This window comes from Xenopus laevis, chromosome 7S, assembly GCF_017654675.1.
Source record: "Xenopus laevis strain J_2021 chromosome 7S, Xenopus_laevis_v10.1, whole genome shotgun sequence".
Taxonomy (NCBI): Eukaryota; Metazoa; Chordata; class Amphibia; order Anura; family Pipidae; genus Xenopus; species Xenopus laevis.
Window position 1 is genome coordinate 23,009,834 of NC_054384.1, and position 16,082 is coordinate 23,025,915.

The 16,082-nt window shown below is 37.7% G+C and overlaps 1 protein-coding gene across 4 annotated transcripts; it reads right to left on the minus strand.

The window, feature by feature from the left end:
• Positions 1 to 3,521: 3,521 nt before the first annotated feature.
• On the minus strand, positions 3,522 to 15,913 carry hnrnph3.S (heterogeneous nuclear ribonucleoprotein H3 S homeolog). Of its 4 annotated transcripts, XR_001932432.2 has the most exons (13): positions 15,757 to 15,913; positions 11,838 to 11,927; positions 10,327 to 10,482; positions 9,476 to 9,619; positions 8,903 to 9,041; positions 8,430 to 8,611; positions 7,704 to 7,790; positions 7,408 to 7,520; positions 7,136 to 7,271; positions 6,318 to 6,398; positions 5,405 to 5,494; positions 4,193 to 4,405; positions 3,522 to 3,798 (listed from the first exon to the last, which is right to left on the minus strand). XR_001932432.2 is itself a non-coding variant. In XM_018227478.2 (12 exons), exons 2-12 carry the CDS (start codon positions 11,914 to 11,916, stop codon positions 4,326 to 4,328), a joined length of 1,287 nt encoding a protein of 428 aa, XP_018082967.1. In that variant the 5' UTR covers positions 11,917 to 11,927; positions 15,757 to 15,913; the 3' UTR covers positions 3,522 to 4,325. The 4 variants fall into 4 exon arrangements, 3 of the variants coding, with proteins under 3 accessions (XP_018082967.1, XP_018082969.1, XP_041426931.1); XM_018227478.2 differs by having other exon boundaries at positions 3,522 to 4,405; XM_018227480.2 differs by lacking the exon at positions 11,838 to 11,927 and having other exon boundaries at positions 3,522 to 4,405; positions 15,757 to 15,901.
• Positions 15,914 to 16,082: the final 169 nt, after the last annotated feature.

A 16,082-nucleotide genomic window follows, 5' to 3' on the forward strand; every position in this document is an offset into this window, starting at 1 on the left:
TCTGTTCACATATAGTGTATAATAATATTATTGAATATAATCAGTTCAAACTTCCTCCGGCAAATGCAGCTTATATAATGAGGCAAACTATTTTATTGTATGTTTCTATATTTTTCACTTGTAAATATGTTAGAGGTTTTCGCCTTTATTATGATCTAGAGAGCGATAGTCTGAGACAATGTTACAGTCATTTAACTTTTTAGTCAGCAGCTCGCAATTTCAGCAATCTGGTTGCTAGGGTCCAAATTAGCCTAGCAACCATTCATTGATTTGAATGATAACAATAGCTTTGTAGCCATACATATCATTTGTTTTATAGATGGAGTCACTGACCCCCATGTGAAAGTTGGAAAGATTCAGAAGGCAAATACTATAAAAAAAAAAGAATAAGTGAAGGCCAATTGAAAAGTTGTTTAGAAGTAAACATTCTGTGACATACTAATAGTTAAATTAATGGTGAACCACCCCATTAATAATCATATTCAGGAGTCATGCCAGATATGCTGTCAGCTATATAACTCGAACACTTTTTGTGTTTCTATATCTATATATATCAAATGAAACACAAATATTTCTGCTCCAGACCTTTGCCCTTTACCAAGTTACAGTTTGCCTTTCTGTTATCTCCTCATGGTCCGGACAGCACCACCTAAAACTGCACTGCGCCAAAACGTAATTTATTATATTTCCATCATCTTCCCTTGTTCCTCAGGTTTCACAGCCAACATCACTTTCCACTCAACCACACACTGGCTTGGAGTTATTTTTGCATCCAATGTGTTTTTTTACAACCACATCTAAAACCTCTCCAAATCTTTCATAATAGTGAAGTGCGGGGCAAATAAATTCAATCTGAACCTGACCTTAACCGGCTTAGCACTGGGACAGGCGCTCATCTATAAATAAATTCTGCCGGAGCAAGAAGGTGGCAGCCAGTGTGCAAGATTCGGCCCGAACCTACCTGATCAGCGGGTATTGGGCTGGCGCAGACATCACTATTTCACATTAGTCCATTATAAATACTGCCTCCAGGATAGATCCATCTATCTCACCATTCTAGATCAGTTGTTGGACTCATTGGAAAATCCCTTTACGGGCTCTCAGTTTCCTCATAAAGGGGTTTTTCACCTTTGCGATAAATTTATGTAGAGAGTGTTTGAGTATTTAGCTTTTTATTTAGCAGATCTTCGCATTTTAAGCAATCTGGTAGCTAGGGTTCAAATTAACCATGCACTGATTTAAATATGAATAGGAGTGAGTCTGAATAGAAAGACAAATTAGCAATAACAAATGTGTAGCCTTACAGATCAATTGCTTTTTAGAAGGGGTCAGTGATGCCCATTTGAAAGCTGCAAAGTGTCTAAAGAAAAAGGCAAATAACTAAATAATGAAAAACAACTGAAAAGTTGCTAAGTATTGTCCATTTTATACCATACTAAAATTTACCTAAAAGGTGGACCACCCCTCTACTCTAATAAGTAATTCTAAAACAACTGGACTTGCTGAGTAATCATTGAAGACGTTGCACTAGAAGCTGCTTGGACGAGTAAAGGCCCCCATACATGGGCCGTTAAAAGCTGCTGACAGACAGTTGGCAGTTGACAGTTGGCAGTTTATTGGCCCGTTTGTCGGGCCAACCAATGGGCTTCCTCGATCAATATCTGGCCAAAAGTCAGCCAGATCTTGATCGGGCAGGTTAAAAAAATCCCATTGGATAGTGGGACCGCGTTCATGCATAGATGCAGCCGCAATCAGACCGCATCAGATCCATTATGATCCCTAGGGCCCAACGATCAGATCAGCCCAATATCACCCACTTCAATGTGCGCATATCGGGGAAAGACATGTTGCCAAACCTGCGGATATCCATGTCTATGGACACCTTTATGAAACGTCTTCAATGATTATTCAGTAAGTCCAGTTGTTTCAGAATTACTTATATTAGATATACCATGACCTGGATGAATTAAAATCTTCAGTCACACCCATTTAAATCAAAATAGTAAAACTCGGGGCCCTTAGCAGCAAAGCCACTCCCTGTAGCTCAGCTCTGATCTCTAAATACGCTCCTTCACACAACCTTCAGTGTGCTTCTGATGTCACACTCTGAATTATTTCAACCCATTCCCACTGCAAAGTTTCCTAATTACCTTCAGCCTATCTTCCCACCATGACCTATCAGACTTCTTTTTTTCATCCATTCCCTCACCTTTTAGATGGTTAGCTCTTGTTAGCAGGGCCCTCTGAACCTATTTTATTTTGTAAACCTTGTTTGTTAAATTATTGCATAAACTGTAAAGCACTCATATCTTGGTGGTGCTCTATAAATAAATTCTAATATTGGCAATTTGAATTTGTTTTAAAATATAAGCAAAAACCAGTAGATGTTGGAACAATGTTGGAGAGATCTGCTTTTATTCAACCATAACAGCAATAGTGAGATTGACCACTCTCCTGTTGATCAGGCTTGGCATTCAGTTGGTGTTTCAATTGATCCCAAAGGTGTTTGGTTTGAGGTCCACAAGGCGATATTCATGATTAAAAAACAAAATGCCTTCCCCAAACTGTTGTGTCAAAGTAGAAGGCAATGAATTCTCAAGGAAAACAATGCTAGCTGTATGAGCAAGGGTTGCTTTCGGGGGAAACAATTAAAAACAGCCCCAGACAATTATTACACCTCCAATTTGCCAGCATGAAAAAACGGTGGATGGGTCCCTGCTTTAACTTTGCATTTACAAGGGATGATTGACTAACCAGCAGGTGCACGAGATTTTATACGATGGTTGGAGATTAACAAAACCCCATACAAGGATGCAGTTGCATGGGTAAAAATGTGATGGAACAGATGCAAAAAAAATCTGGCGTGTAAACAAACCAACTCGTTTCTCGAATGAGAATTCTGCATGCTGTGTCTTCACCCAAAATAAAATCCAATCCAAACGAAATCTTGATTTCAAATGGTTGAATTTCAAATTTATGAGAGTTTTTAAGAACTCACGTGAATCTGAAATTCAACCTTTGATAAATGTGCCTCCTGGTGACAATTTGCCACTCACACCTGCTATACTAGAGGGAGTTAAAATCAATTTTGAAGCATGGTGTATGCAAAGAATATGAAACCGGTTCTTTTGTGTGTGTGTTTTTTTTTTTTTTATTAGTTGTGGTTTTAGAAAAAAAAAAAAAAAAAAAACGAATATTTCAGTAAGACAATGCTTTTCCCTTTACCAACTTTCTATGCAGGTCAATACTAACCTTTTCTACTGTTTTTCAGAACGCAAGTTTCCTTAGACTATATGTTATTATATTAGCATAACAAGTAAGAGGGAGGCAAATGGTCAATGGGGTGTATCATTTTTGGGACCAGGAACAGCAGAATCGGTCATTAAAAAAAAATAAAAATATAGAATACCTCAGGATTTTAATAAAAAAAATAATAAATCCCCTGTATTCTTTACCAATTGACCCAATCAATAACTGTAGAAAGTCTGCACGGCTAAGTACAAATAATTGTGTTCTCAACCAAAAGGAGATTTGGTTTTTATTGATTTACAAACTGTTAATTTGGCGTATTCATTTACAAACTGTAGGATTAAAATGGACACTTTTGGTAACAGCATTAAAGCATATTATTGCCAAATATGCTCTTTTTAACCCTTTGAGTGTCACCCCCGTGCCTTTGATCTTGCTGCCCATTGTTCTGCCAGCAAACACGTGACTCGGTATAGATCCAAGTGGAATTTCCAAAGTTGGCATTATGGTCCTTTTATGCCGGCAACGTGGATTCCACTGCATCTGGCACTAAAAGGGTTAAAAAGCTGTGTATTAAAAACTGGCTAAAAGGGAAATGTAGGAAATCAAACAAGCACAAGTATAAATAAATATTGTATCCACCATCCTGGTCTTTAGAAAGGCAGAGAATTTCTTGAATGAAAATTCAGGGGCCTATTTATAAAAGGGTAAAAGAAAGAAATCTCCACCAAAAGAACAGGGATAAACTATTTTCTAGTCTATTGTTTCTGGATAGATCTAAGAACTGCCTCTTCAGCCTTGGATAAATGTCACTAAGTGGTGTTTGAAAACACCCTGCAAAATGAAATCCATTAAAGGTCGGCCTATTCATAAGCAGTGACATTTTTGATCATAAAAAAAAAAAATTTATTCAAAGTCAACATTCAGTCAAACAAATTCCTACCGGCAACATCAACTGAACTTTTGCTCACTAAAATTTTAAGAACGTGTTCCTTCAGTCCGTACAAAGAACTAAACACAAAGAAAAACTAAAAATCTCCTTCTTCCGGGATTTCCTTTAGACAAGGCCATCCCTGCTAGTACATTCCGCGCCATCCAGCTCCCATGTTATCCTGTTGCCCATAGTAGCCCCCGCTGTTTCCAGTATTGCCCCTTCCTGCAAAGAAAAGTACATTTCATAATTGTTCAATAAAGAGATGAAAGCTACTAAAACTGAAGCAATTTTTTCACAGGCAGTTGCATACAACTTCTAGATGCTTCGGAATGGGACACACCAGACAAAGACAATCAGCATTACCCCTGCAAGTAACCTTGAACCCTCAGCAAATTGAAAGGGAATGAGAAAGGATAGCTGCATCAGTTTGATTTGTAAAGGAGATTTGTGTGCCCCATTAAACTGCATTTTGCCATGAGAATGCTACATTGGTGGATGGTTTCAAGTACGTGAAGATGCAACTTGCTCTGTTTGACTATTTTCAGAGAAAAAAAAAAAATCGAGTTTTTTTTTTTTTCACATGAATTCGAAATTCAACCTTTGATAAATGGGCCTGCTAATCTTGTATGACACGTTACAATTACTTTTTGGGGGGCCCAGACTGCACATTTTAATATCTAAATATACATTTTAAACTGTATTATGCAGCCATGACAGTAATATCTTAAAAGGGGTGGTTCTCCTTGAAGGTAACTTTTATTATGTTATAGAACAGTCAATTCTAATCAACTTTTCAATTGGTTTTCATTATTTGTTTTTTAGTTTTATAGTTATTTGTCTTTCTTCGGACTCTTTGCAGCTTTCAAAAGGGCGTCACGGACTCCCTTCTAAAAAACAAATGCTCTGTAAGGCTACACATGTATTGTTATTTTTTATTGCTGATCCTTCTATTCATATTCCAGTCTCTTATTCAAATCAATACATGGCTGCTAGGGTAATTTGGACCCTAGTTACCAGATTGCTTAAGATGCAAAAGAGCTACTGAATAAAAAACTAAACTCAAAAACCTTCAATAATAAAAAATGAAAACCAATTGCAAATTGTCTCAGAATATTACTCCCTACATCATACTAAAAGTTGTCTCAAAGGTGAACAACCCCTTTAAGTCATTTACAACTGACTGTCAAATGAACTACTGATTATCGGTCAAACAGCACTTACCATATCCTCCTAATCCATCAGGGTTTCCGTAACACCCACTGTAGTTTCCAGTCATGCCCATTCTGCTCACTGCTCCATAACCAGTGCTATCTAAAACAAGATGGATTTAAGAAATGTATTTCACATAGGAATAGTTTATATTATGTTGCTAATGTAGGTAGCTTTAATATGGCAAAGAATCAGAGCAGTGATTGGCAGAAAAATCTACCGTTATACTGTCAATATGTAGCAAAAAGCTTTAGAGGAACAGTAACATCAAAAAATGAAAGTGCTTTAAAGTGATAAAAATAATTCAATGCTGCCCTGTACTGGCAAAACTGCTGTCTTTGCGTCTGAAATACTACTTTTATTTATATAAATAAGCTGTGTAGCCATTGGAGCAGCTATTTAAAAGAGAAAAGGCTCAGGTTACACAGCAGATATAATAAATAGAGCATAATGGTGTTATCGGTTAACCAGTATTTATCCTATGCCATATTGCCTTTTTTCAATTTCTATTTTGCCATTGCTACTCAGCAGCTTGTTTATATGAACTATAGTAGTGTTTCTGAAGCAAACAGACCAGTTTTACCAGTGCAGGGCAACACTACATGATATTTTCATTACTTTAAATCAGTTATTTTTTGTTGTTACGGTTCCTTTAATTTATTGCTGGCTCTCATTAGGGACCATGGAAATTCACCATCTCTCCTTACCAACTATGCACTGTAATACTAAAATTTACAGGTGTTGTAGCCCTGGCCAAATGTTTTGGGCAAACAGACATCTATACTGCACAACAGTTGCTATGCGTAATTTCAATTAAAAAAAACCCATGCAACGATGATGGATACAAAGAGTGGACATAGCTTCATTAAAAAAAAAAAAAACTAGAATAGACAACAAATGACATTTTATTAAAGAACACTCATACCTAAACCATCTCTGCTATAACATCCCATTCCAGCACCACCGCCAGCAGTTGAATTCAAGAATAACTCAATGTACCGGTGTTCTAAGGTGGGAAAAAAATGTTTTTAAAATGTGTCAAAATATCAAACTGTTCAGTAGACAGAAGTAACAAAAGTTCTGAATTTCATTGCATAAACGATAGTTTATCACCTATATTCCATTTCAGCATTCAAAAAATGTATTGTGGTGAAATGTAAAAGGGCGCTACCTTTATTTTTCACATTTTCTTACAAATTTGCCTATTAGGCCTATAGCATACTGGGAATTTTGACCTCTGTGGTGTTTGAGGCAGGTCTAAGCAGCTGATCACAACGTCTTTATAACCTGCTACAGGTCTCCTTTTGTGTTATAATTTAACTAGAAGTAGCCAGGAGTCATCAAATCAAAAAGGTTTGATCGGCCAAACAGATCCGTAAAGGTAAACTAAACCCTAAAAATGAATTTTGATAAAAGTGTCAATTTATATACTGAACTTATTGCATCAGCCTTAAGTTTCAGCTTGTCAATAGCAGCAACTATCCAGGACTTCAAACTTGTCACGGGGGTCACCATCTTGGAAAGTGTCCAACACTCACATACTCAGTGGGCTCTGAGCAGCTAATGAGATACCACAGATCTGTGCAACCTGTACACCCCCTGTATCTATAAGTCTGCCTTAATTTAGAAGATAAAGTGGCTCTCAAAAGTAGGCAAGGCAGCATTCAGAAACATGAATTTCAAATCTCGAAATATTGGAACTACCTTTTTACACTATTCTGAGTGAACATGAAGGCTACTCACGCATATTATTTTTATCTTTAGACATGGCTGCTACTGCATCTTCGTGTGTTGCAAATTCCACATCAGCTTCTCCGGTTGCTCTGCCATCTGCTCCAGCATCAATGTGAACTCTGATAGGAGTCAGTGGTGAAAAGAACTGTAAAGGGAGAAGGGTTTTTTTTTTATTCAGGCAATATACAGTGTATAATGCTCATATCTACTTATTCAAAATAGAAACAGGGATTTTCCTTCTTTGTAACAATAGAACAGAGGAGACTCACAAAGACACTTACATTGGCTATATCACTTTCTGTAGCACGAAAAGGCAATCCTCTCATGTGTACAAAGTGTCCACTATGAAACCCTGCGCTTCCATCACCACCTCCACCATATGCTTGAGCCATACCTGGTTATCAGAAACACCCACTCAATACAGTTACAGCATAAATCAATTAAATCTATGACAATTCTCAACACTAAAACTAATCCTGAAATTGTATTAAGAATTTCCAGATGTCAACCGTAAATTTGCAACAGTAAACTTTATCAAGTAAATCAGAGCAAGGCAAAAACAGAAGAAAATAGCTACCTCTGCCTTCCCGTAACCGATCATCAAATCCATCTGTTCCAAATCCATAGTTGTTAAAACCACCATATTCCTCAAAACCACTGTATCCTGGGTATACAATAAAAGGGTACATTCAAGCTTAAAGGAGAAGGAACGCTACAGAAGCAGTTTATTGCCAATAGATTAGAGACAATAGTGCAAGCGATAAGACTTTCTGCAGAATGCTTTACCATACCCGAGTAAACAGCTCTAGAAGCTCTCTCTATTTTAGTATATCAGCTGCCATATTAGTTGGTGTGACATGACTTCCTGCCTGAGTCTCTACCTGCTCATTCATAGCTGTGGGCTCAGATTACAGCAGGGAGGGGGAGGAGGGTAAAGGGAGGAGGAGAGGAGCAAACTGAGCATGCTCATTCTGTATAGTTATAATTGATACCTCTGCCTCACCTCTCCTTTTCTTTCTATTTCTTTTTCTCATTTTATTATTGTCTAAAATGGCAAAAATAAAAACTTTAAAAAAAACGAGCATGCTCATTCCGTGCCCTGGAGGTTTATACTGAAAACAAGAAGTATAATACAGAAGTCCACGTGTACACAATAGAAGGAAAGAAATTCAGAGGACTCCGAGCAGCATTACTTTGAGAGTTTACTGGTGTATTTATCTAGACCTTTCTGATAAAGCTTACATTAAAGCTAGAATACAGAACTACAATTTCAACCTAAGATAACCATAGAAATTATACATACCACCACCATAACCGGCACCACCACGCATGCGATCATAAATATTTCCACGTCCCGCTCCATAGTAAGCTCCACGGCCTCCCATAGGTCTGTCATATGGCCCTGGGCGCTGTCCCATCATTCTTCGAGGGGGATCATAATTCGACCTTATTTCGCTTCGGCTACTTTTAAATATCTCAATGTATCTATACACGAGTTTGAAAAGGATAATTCAGTAATGGAGAACACACAAGAGAAATATTTTCAGTGAAGAAATAAATAATGCTTATTTTAAACCCATGAAAACTCCAAAACAATGTGTACAACTAAAAATTAAGCAAAAAGAAATGTTACCATAAATTAGCATTTAAATATTAAAAACCACATCATCTGTATTGACAGGAAAGTTTAAGAAGTAAAAATTTAAACCCCCTCCCACCAACACGGAGCCCAAAAACAGAAAAGAGGAATAACCTTCCCAGTCTGTCCATCCCCACCTGTGCCCTATTCTTTCCTTGTGTTTCCCCAGAGCATTTTCTGCTATCTCCTTTGAAGCAAACTGCACGAAGGCCTCCCCTGTGCTTCTCCCCTGGTAGTCCACCGTCAATGTTATCCCATTTGGCACGATTCTCAACCCTTTAACCCAAGGACAAATAACCCCATCAGGGGAACAGTGTTAAAGGCTGCAACAATCCCATCTCAACAATACTAACAGCTTTAAAATCTGTTACCCACTAGAAGACTAAATGTTCAATACCTTTTGATCCCACCACCCCGCAATAAGAGACATGAATACATTTTTTGTTTATATTAAGTTTAGCTTTATACCAAACCCCTAAAATATCTGGGCTAACAAACGGACAATATCTTTTTAAGTTTTGAGAGTTTCAACCTTGTCTCTGCCGCTCTAAGAAAAATATGATGCTAGGATTTAGCAAAGAAAGATCAAGGGAGTATTTAGTAAATTAGGTATTAATCTTGGCATACCACAACTTAAGTAACTGAACAAAATTGTTCATTTTTGCAAACTACGCACAAATAGTTTTTATACAAAAATTGCCTTGAAATACCTGAGAAAAACTGTACAATTTCTTCTTTACTGCAGCCAAAAGGAAGACCACGAAGCCGAACTGTTCCATCAGAGGCTGTGTCAACATCACCAGTACTGTTGTGTTTTAAAACCCATTCCATTTCTGTGTTGTTTGACTTGAATACTGAAAGACAGCATTTGATATTGCATTCAGATATGGTAGCTTCTTGCAAGCAGGTTGCTTTAACTTTTATTGAATGTCCCCATCAACCAAAACATTTTTTTACTGAAATATAATTCAACGCAACTTTCCAACACACATTTAAAATTCCCAATGGCTTCAGTTATGAGTTAATCTAATTGCAGTTGAAAGTAGTGCTTGTTTATGCTTAATCTCTAGGTCTGACTCTTTAAACAATTTGGGAGAAATTCGCAAATAAAAATGCGAATGTCGCAGTGTAATTATTCATTAGGCTTGCATTGCGAACCTTTAACACGTGCTTAGAGGTGGCGTAAACTTTTGGAGCAAACAAAGTTTTTCATTAAGAAGTTTTTTTTACATACATGCGCACTATAGCAAACTATAAAACTCGCACTCACTATCATACAGTTGCATGAGGGGCAAAGTGTTCACAAAGTCAAAATAGTTCACTTTTTTAATGACTTGCATTTGCGACCATTTATCAGTACTCTTTTTTTAAGTTCCAAGAACAGGGAAGCAAAAAATTTAAAAAAAACATCAAATTAAGTAGCGATAACATATTAAAATATTTTTAAAACCTGTAAATGTAATGAATATATATTGGAACTTTGCTCAGAAAATGTGTTTTTGGGTTGATGACCCCTTTCATTTCAACTCAGGTTAAGGACAAAAATTAGACCAAGAAATACCTTCTATGTATCTGTGTCCCATATATTTTCGGTCTTTCTCCAAAGCCTTCTTAAGTTCTTCCTCAGTGTCCAATATAATAAAAGCCTCACCACTGGGACGTCCTTCTTTGGAGGTAGTAAAATGAATCCCACTTACACCATCAATGATATTACACTCTGTTGTATTGTTAAAACAAAAAACATTAATATGTTTAATTGCAAAAGTCACCAATTAACACAAGTTATAAAGATATATAGCCTAAAATAAAAAATCTGCAGCAGATTTCATTATGCTTAAAGGGCCAGGAACACAAAAATGAACAGATTATAAAAGAATTTTCAAAAATGTAAGTTATTCTGCATAAAGTTTGTATATGTAAAACACAGTAAAAATGAAAAGGTTTTATATGCATTTACATGTGCTTTTAACCCAAACCCTACACACACAGCCCAGCCACTCTCCATAAGAGGAATACAGCAAGTAAGACGAGATGCAAAAAAAATAGAATCTGTGTGGGATTTAATCAACCTCGACCCTATTAGCAAAACTTGTACCTGGCCACATTTGGCACAAGGTGCAGATTGCCTGCATTTGAAAGGATTTTGTATTGTGCTAAATGTGAAGTATCAGGATGACTGGTAATATATTTTTGGCCCAAAAGCACCAGCAGGGAAGCAACAGGTGATAATTTAAGGGGTCTACTGAATGAGTAAAAACACTACAGGTCAAGTGTCCATCTCGCCACAGTTCTTAAAGAGGTTGTTCACCTTCAAACAACTAGTTGGTTTCAGATAGGTCACCATAAATAACGGCTTTTTCCAATTACTTTCTATTTTATGTGTGTCACCGTTTTTGTAATATTGAATTTTAAAGTGTAATTTTTCACCTTCTAAAGCAGCTCTGGGAGGGGTGGTCGCCGACCCTGTAAACTGTTCTAAATGGATACATTTAGTTGATACATTTTCTTATCTTTGACCCTGCTGAGCAGAATCTCTGGGTTTCATTACAGGCAGCTGTTAGAATTGATACAATAGTTGCCAATACTCCAGAGATGCTGCTGAGAAATATATCCGCTAAAAGTTGCAAAATTGTTACAGTTCAGAATCAGCACCTGAATTACTGAGTTACCAGACTGAAACAACAGACATTCAACTTAAAACTTAGATTTTGGAAATATAAAATAAATAATGGAAAGTAATTGAAAAAAAAAAACGTCTATTTCTGGGGAACAATCAGAAAACAACTGAACTGAAAAAAGTTTTTGGAAGGTGAACAACCCCTTTAATAAATATATAAGTCAGACATTGAATCTAATGTATCCTTTGTCCGCAACAATATCCATATTAAAGCATCCTTATGCAACTGAGCACTATTCTAGTGGCCAGACAGCAAGCTGCTAGTTGATGAAAAGAACTTATTTTGAGTTTAAACTGGCAGCCTCCAATTCATAGAGGCAAAGAGATTACTTACTGCATTCATTCAACACAGAATAGCTCATGTTCTAAAATGCTAAAAGATATAGGGTGCCCACCTGAAAAAAACTCAAGTACTTCCTCCTTTGTACATGACCAAGGTAAGCCTCGAACCCTTACAATGTATTCGTCTGACATGTCTTACAGCCCTATTAAAAATAATTCATAAATAAGACAAGTTTAGAACAACCTTGCAGGAAAAAAAAACCAAACAAAAAAACTTTAGTTATTTGGAAATTTGCAACAAATATACGGAGGAATTAATCATGCAAATTCATGTTTTTAAATCATGCAAAATTTAGAATAGAAATTAAAAAACAAACAACGGTTAAGGCCAGTGAGGAATTAGGTAGAAATATTTAATAAAGGGGTGGTTCACCTTCAGGTTATCTTTTAATATGTTATAGAATGACCAATTCTAAGCAACTTTTAAATGTCTTAATTATATATTTCTTTTATAGTTTTTGAATTATTTGCTTATTTCTGCCTTCTACTTTTCAGCTTTCAAATAGGGGTCACTGACCTCTAAAAACAAATGCTCTGTAAGGCTACAAATATATTGTTATTTCTACTTTGCATAACAACTTTCTATTCAGGCCTCTCCTATCCATATTTCAGCCTCGTATTCAAATCAGTGAGTGCATGGTTTCTAGTGTAATTTTGACCCCATCAACCAGATTGCTGGAACTGCACACTGAAGAGCTGCTGAATGAAAAGCTAAATAACAAAAACCACAAATAAAAAATTAAACCAATTGCAAATTGCCTTAGAATATCACTCTCTACATCATATTAAAAGTTAACTCAAAGGTGAACAACCCCTTTAAGACAAGCAAAGTTATTTCCAGCAAACAATTTACAAAGCAATACCAAAGGAAAAAAAGTCCAATTCTAAGCAATTTTCCATTGGTCTTAATTTTTTCGCTTTTATATATAAATTAAATCATTGGTCTTCTGACTCTTTCCAGCTTTCAAATAGGGGTTACCGATCCAATATAAAAACAAATGCTCTGTAAGGTATTGTTATTGCTACATTTTATTGGTCATCTTTTTATTTGGGCCTCTGCTATTCATTCCTCTTATACAAATCTATATGTGATTACTAGGATAATTTGGACCCTAGCAACTTGATTTCTGAAATTGCAAAATGAAGAGGAGCTAAATAAAAATCTAAACTCAAAAGCCATAAACAAAAAATGAAAGCCAGTTGTAAATTCGCCCCTCTCTACATCATACCAAGAGTTCATGTAGAGGTGAACAACCATTTAAGTTCAAGCTTTTTTTTTTTTTTTAAACCATTGTCCACCTTAAAGGAACAGTAACACCAAAAAATGAAAGCATTTTAAAGGAGAAGGAAAGCTACTGAGGTATTTTAATGGCAATAGATTTGCTACAATAGTGCAAGCTAGAATGCTATATTTATTCTGTAGAATGTTTTACTATACCCGAGTAAAGAGCTCTAGAAGCCGTTTGTTTAGGATAGCAGCTGCAGTATTAGCTTGGAGTGCCATCACTTCCTGCCTTAGTCTCTCCCTGTTCACTTAAAGCTCTGGGCTCAGGTTACAGCAAAGGAAGGAAGGGGGCAAATGAGGGAAGGAAAAGCAAACTGAGCATGCTCACGCCCAGGGCAAGGAGGTTTAAGCTAAAGGCAGGAAGTCCGATACAGAAGCCCATGAGTACACAATAGAAGGAAAGAAATGCTGTGTTTCTTTTGACAGGGGACTCAGAGCAGCATTACTTTGAGGGTTTACTGGTTTATTTAGGTGGACCTCTCTGATAACGCTTACTTAGTTTTAACCTTTCCTTCTCCTTCAAAGGAATGACAATATAATGTACTGTGGTGCTGCACAAGTAAAACTGGTGTGTGCTATAGAAAAAAAACAGTTTACATAAACAAGCTGTTGTGTAGCCATGGGGACAGCCAATCAAGCACAGGATACACCGTATATAGAAGTTCTTAAGAATCCCATTGTATACTGTTATCAGCCATGTATCCTGTGCCTTTTCTCCTTCTTCAGCTTTAAATGATTACCCCCCCCTAGCTACACACCTGCTTGTTTATATAAAGTGATGCAGAGTTTCTGAAGCAAACAGATTTACCAGTACAGTAGAGTTTCATGGCTTTAAAATACTGTACTTTAATTTTTGTGTTACGGCTGCTTTAAGAAATGTTACTGTAATCCTTATTAATAGAGCAGGGGGCACTGTGCCTAAACCTGGCCATAGACGCAAATGTGGAGAGTCGCGACATTTTTCGTCTGGCAGAGATCAGTCGTTTGGTCGATCGGACAGGTTAAAAGATTTGTTGGCTGTGGGTAATATCTCTGCGTGTATTGCCGATCGTGTGATTTTCAGAGGGAGACTGTCACTAGTTTTGGTCGGAAGGTAAAGGTGGCATACACGGGCAGATAAAGCTGTCAATATCTGTCGTTTAGACCAATTCAACAGCTTATCTGCCCATGTATGGGAGCTTCCCGATCGATATCTGGCCACGATATCGATCGGGAAGGTTTGATTTTTACCCGGCCGACCCATCTGAGCCCCTTCGTGCATCGTGATACGATCGTTCGACCATACGGTCGATCGTTCGGATTACCCCCGATATAGCCATAGCGTTAGCGGCATATTAGGGAAAGATCCGCTCGTTTGGCGATGTCGCCAAACAAGCGGATCTTTAAAGGGGTTGTTTACCTTCCAAACACTTTTTTCAATTCAGTCGTTTTTAGATTGTTCCCCAGAAATAAAGACTTTTTTCAATTACTTTCCATTATTTATTTTTTACGTTTTTTCCCAAAATCTAAGTTTAAAGTTGAATGTTCCGGTCTCTGGGGTTTCAGTTTGGCAGCTCAGTAATTCAGGCGCAGACTCTGAACTGTTTTTTGCAACATTTAGTTGATACATTTCTCAGCAGCATCTCTGGAGTATTAGCAACTATTGTATCAGTTCTAACAGCTGCCTGTAATGAAACCCAGAGATTCTGCTCAGCAGGGACAAAGATAAGAAATGTATCAACTAAATGTATCTCTTTATAACAGTTTACAGGGTCGGCGACCCCCCTTCCAAGAGCTGCTTCAGAAGGTGAAAAATGACACTTTACATTTAAATATTAAAAACCGTCACACATAGAAAATAGAAAGTCATTGGAAAAAGTTGTTATTTCTGGTGATCTATCTGATAACAACTAGTTGTTTTGAAGGTGAACAACCCCTTTAAATTTCGTACAATTGCTGTCAGGGGCAGAACATCGGCCAATCTGTTCTTTTACTACTTTATTTGATCTGATTGGTTAGTGACAGTTCGGGAGATGGGGAAGTCCGATCGTAGGTTGATTCGTACGATCAGATCTTTGCGTCTGTGGCCAGCTTTACTCAGAAGGGAACATGAAAAGCCTGGGTGCAACCAAAGTATTCCTCCCCTACTCACAATCCAACCAGAGGTGACGTCACTATTCCTTGGGAAAGGCCCCGAGTCAATCATTGGCTGTTTAGCGTAAGGCGCCAGGGTTGTATAAGAACAAAGGACCGTATATAAACGAAGTAGCGACTATCGCATAAGTGTAACGCTACAAAATGTTCCAGGCACATTATCTCGCCCGTACCGAGCATTCATAAGAGAGGAAAGTGTAACGCGCCCAGTTGTAGAGCGGAAGCTAAACAGAACAGCTGTAGAGTATCGCTCACGCACGCGCGGAGAGAACGCAGACAAAGAACGTCGCACAAGACTCCCCCTTTGAGTTTACATCAGCCAGGCGTAGTTGAGGAGCCTAGGTTACAGCAAAACATTTACGCTGCCTGAATTCAACCTCGGTTCCAACATTGCACTCATTGAACATAAAATGGCGGCTGAGGCCTAAACAAGCGCCTTCTAACGCTACACGCCTCAATGAGCGACTGTAAGGCGCGGTATCACATAACTCTCTCCACATCATCGCCCGGCACTAGCGGATCGAGAAGGCTATAGTATACATTAGTTCCCTTACCTGAAGCAAACAAAATAGGAAGCCGGTGTGAGGAGGCAATCGAATGTGTTCCTTTCACGCGTGACGGCTACGTGCGGGCGTACACTGGCGTAATCTTACAACCCCGAGAGCGGGAAAGGCAGACCGGAACTGACGAAATATGTTAAAAGCCTACACATCCGCCCTCAAGTGGGCGTAATCATTTTAACTAAAATTGTTCCGGTGGGAGATTATGTCATGGTCTAGCAGGGAGAGGTGATTAGAGTGTCTCTGATGTTAGAAAGTGATACCAGTAAATGAGAGTGTATATTTTATATATATATATATATATATATATATAGTGAATA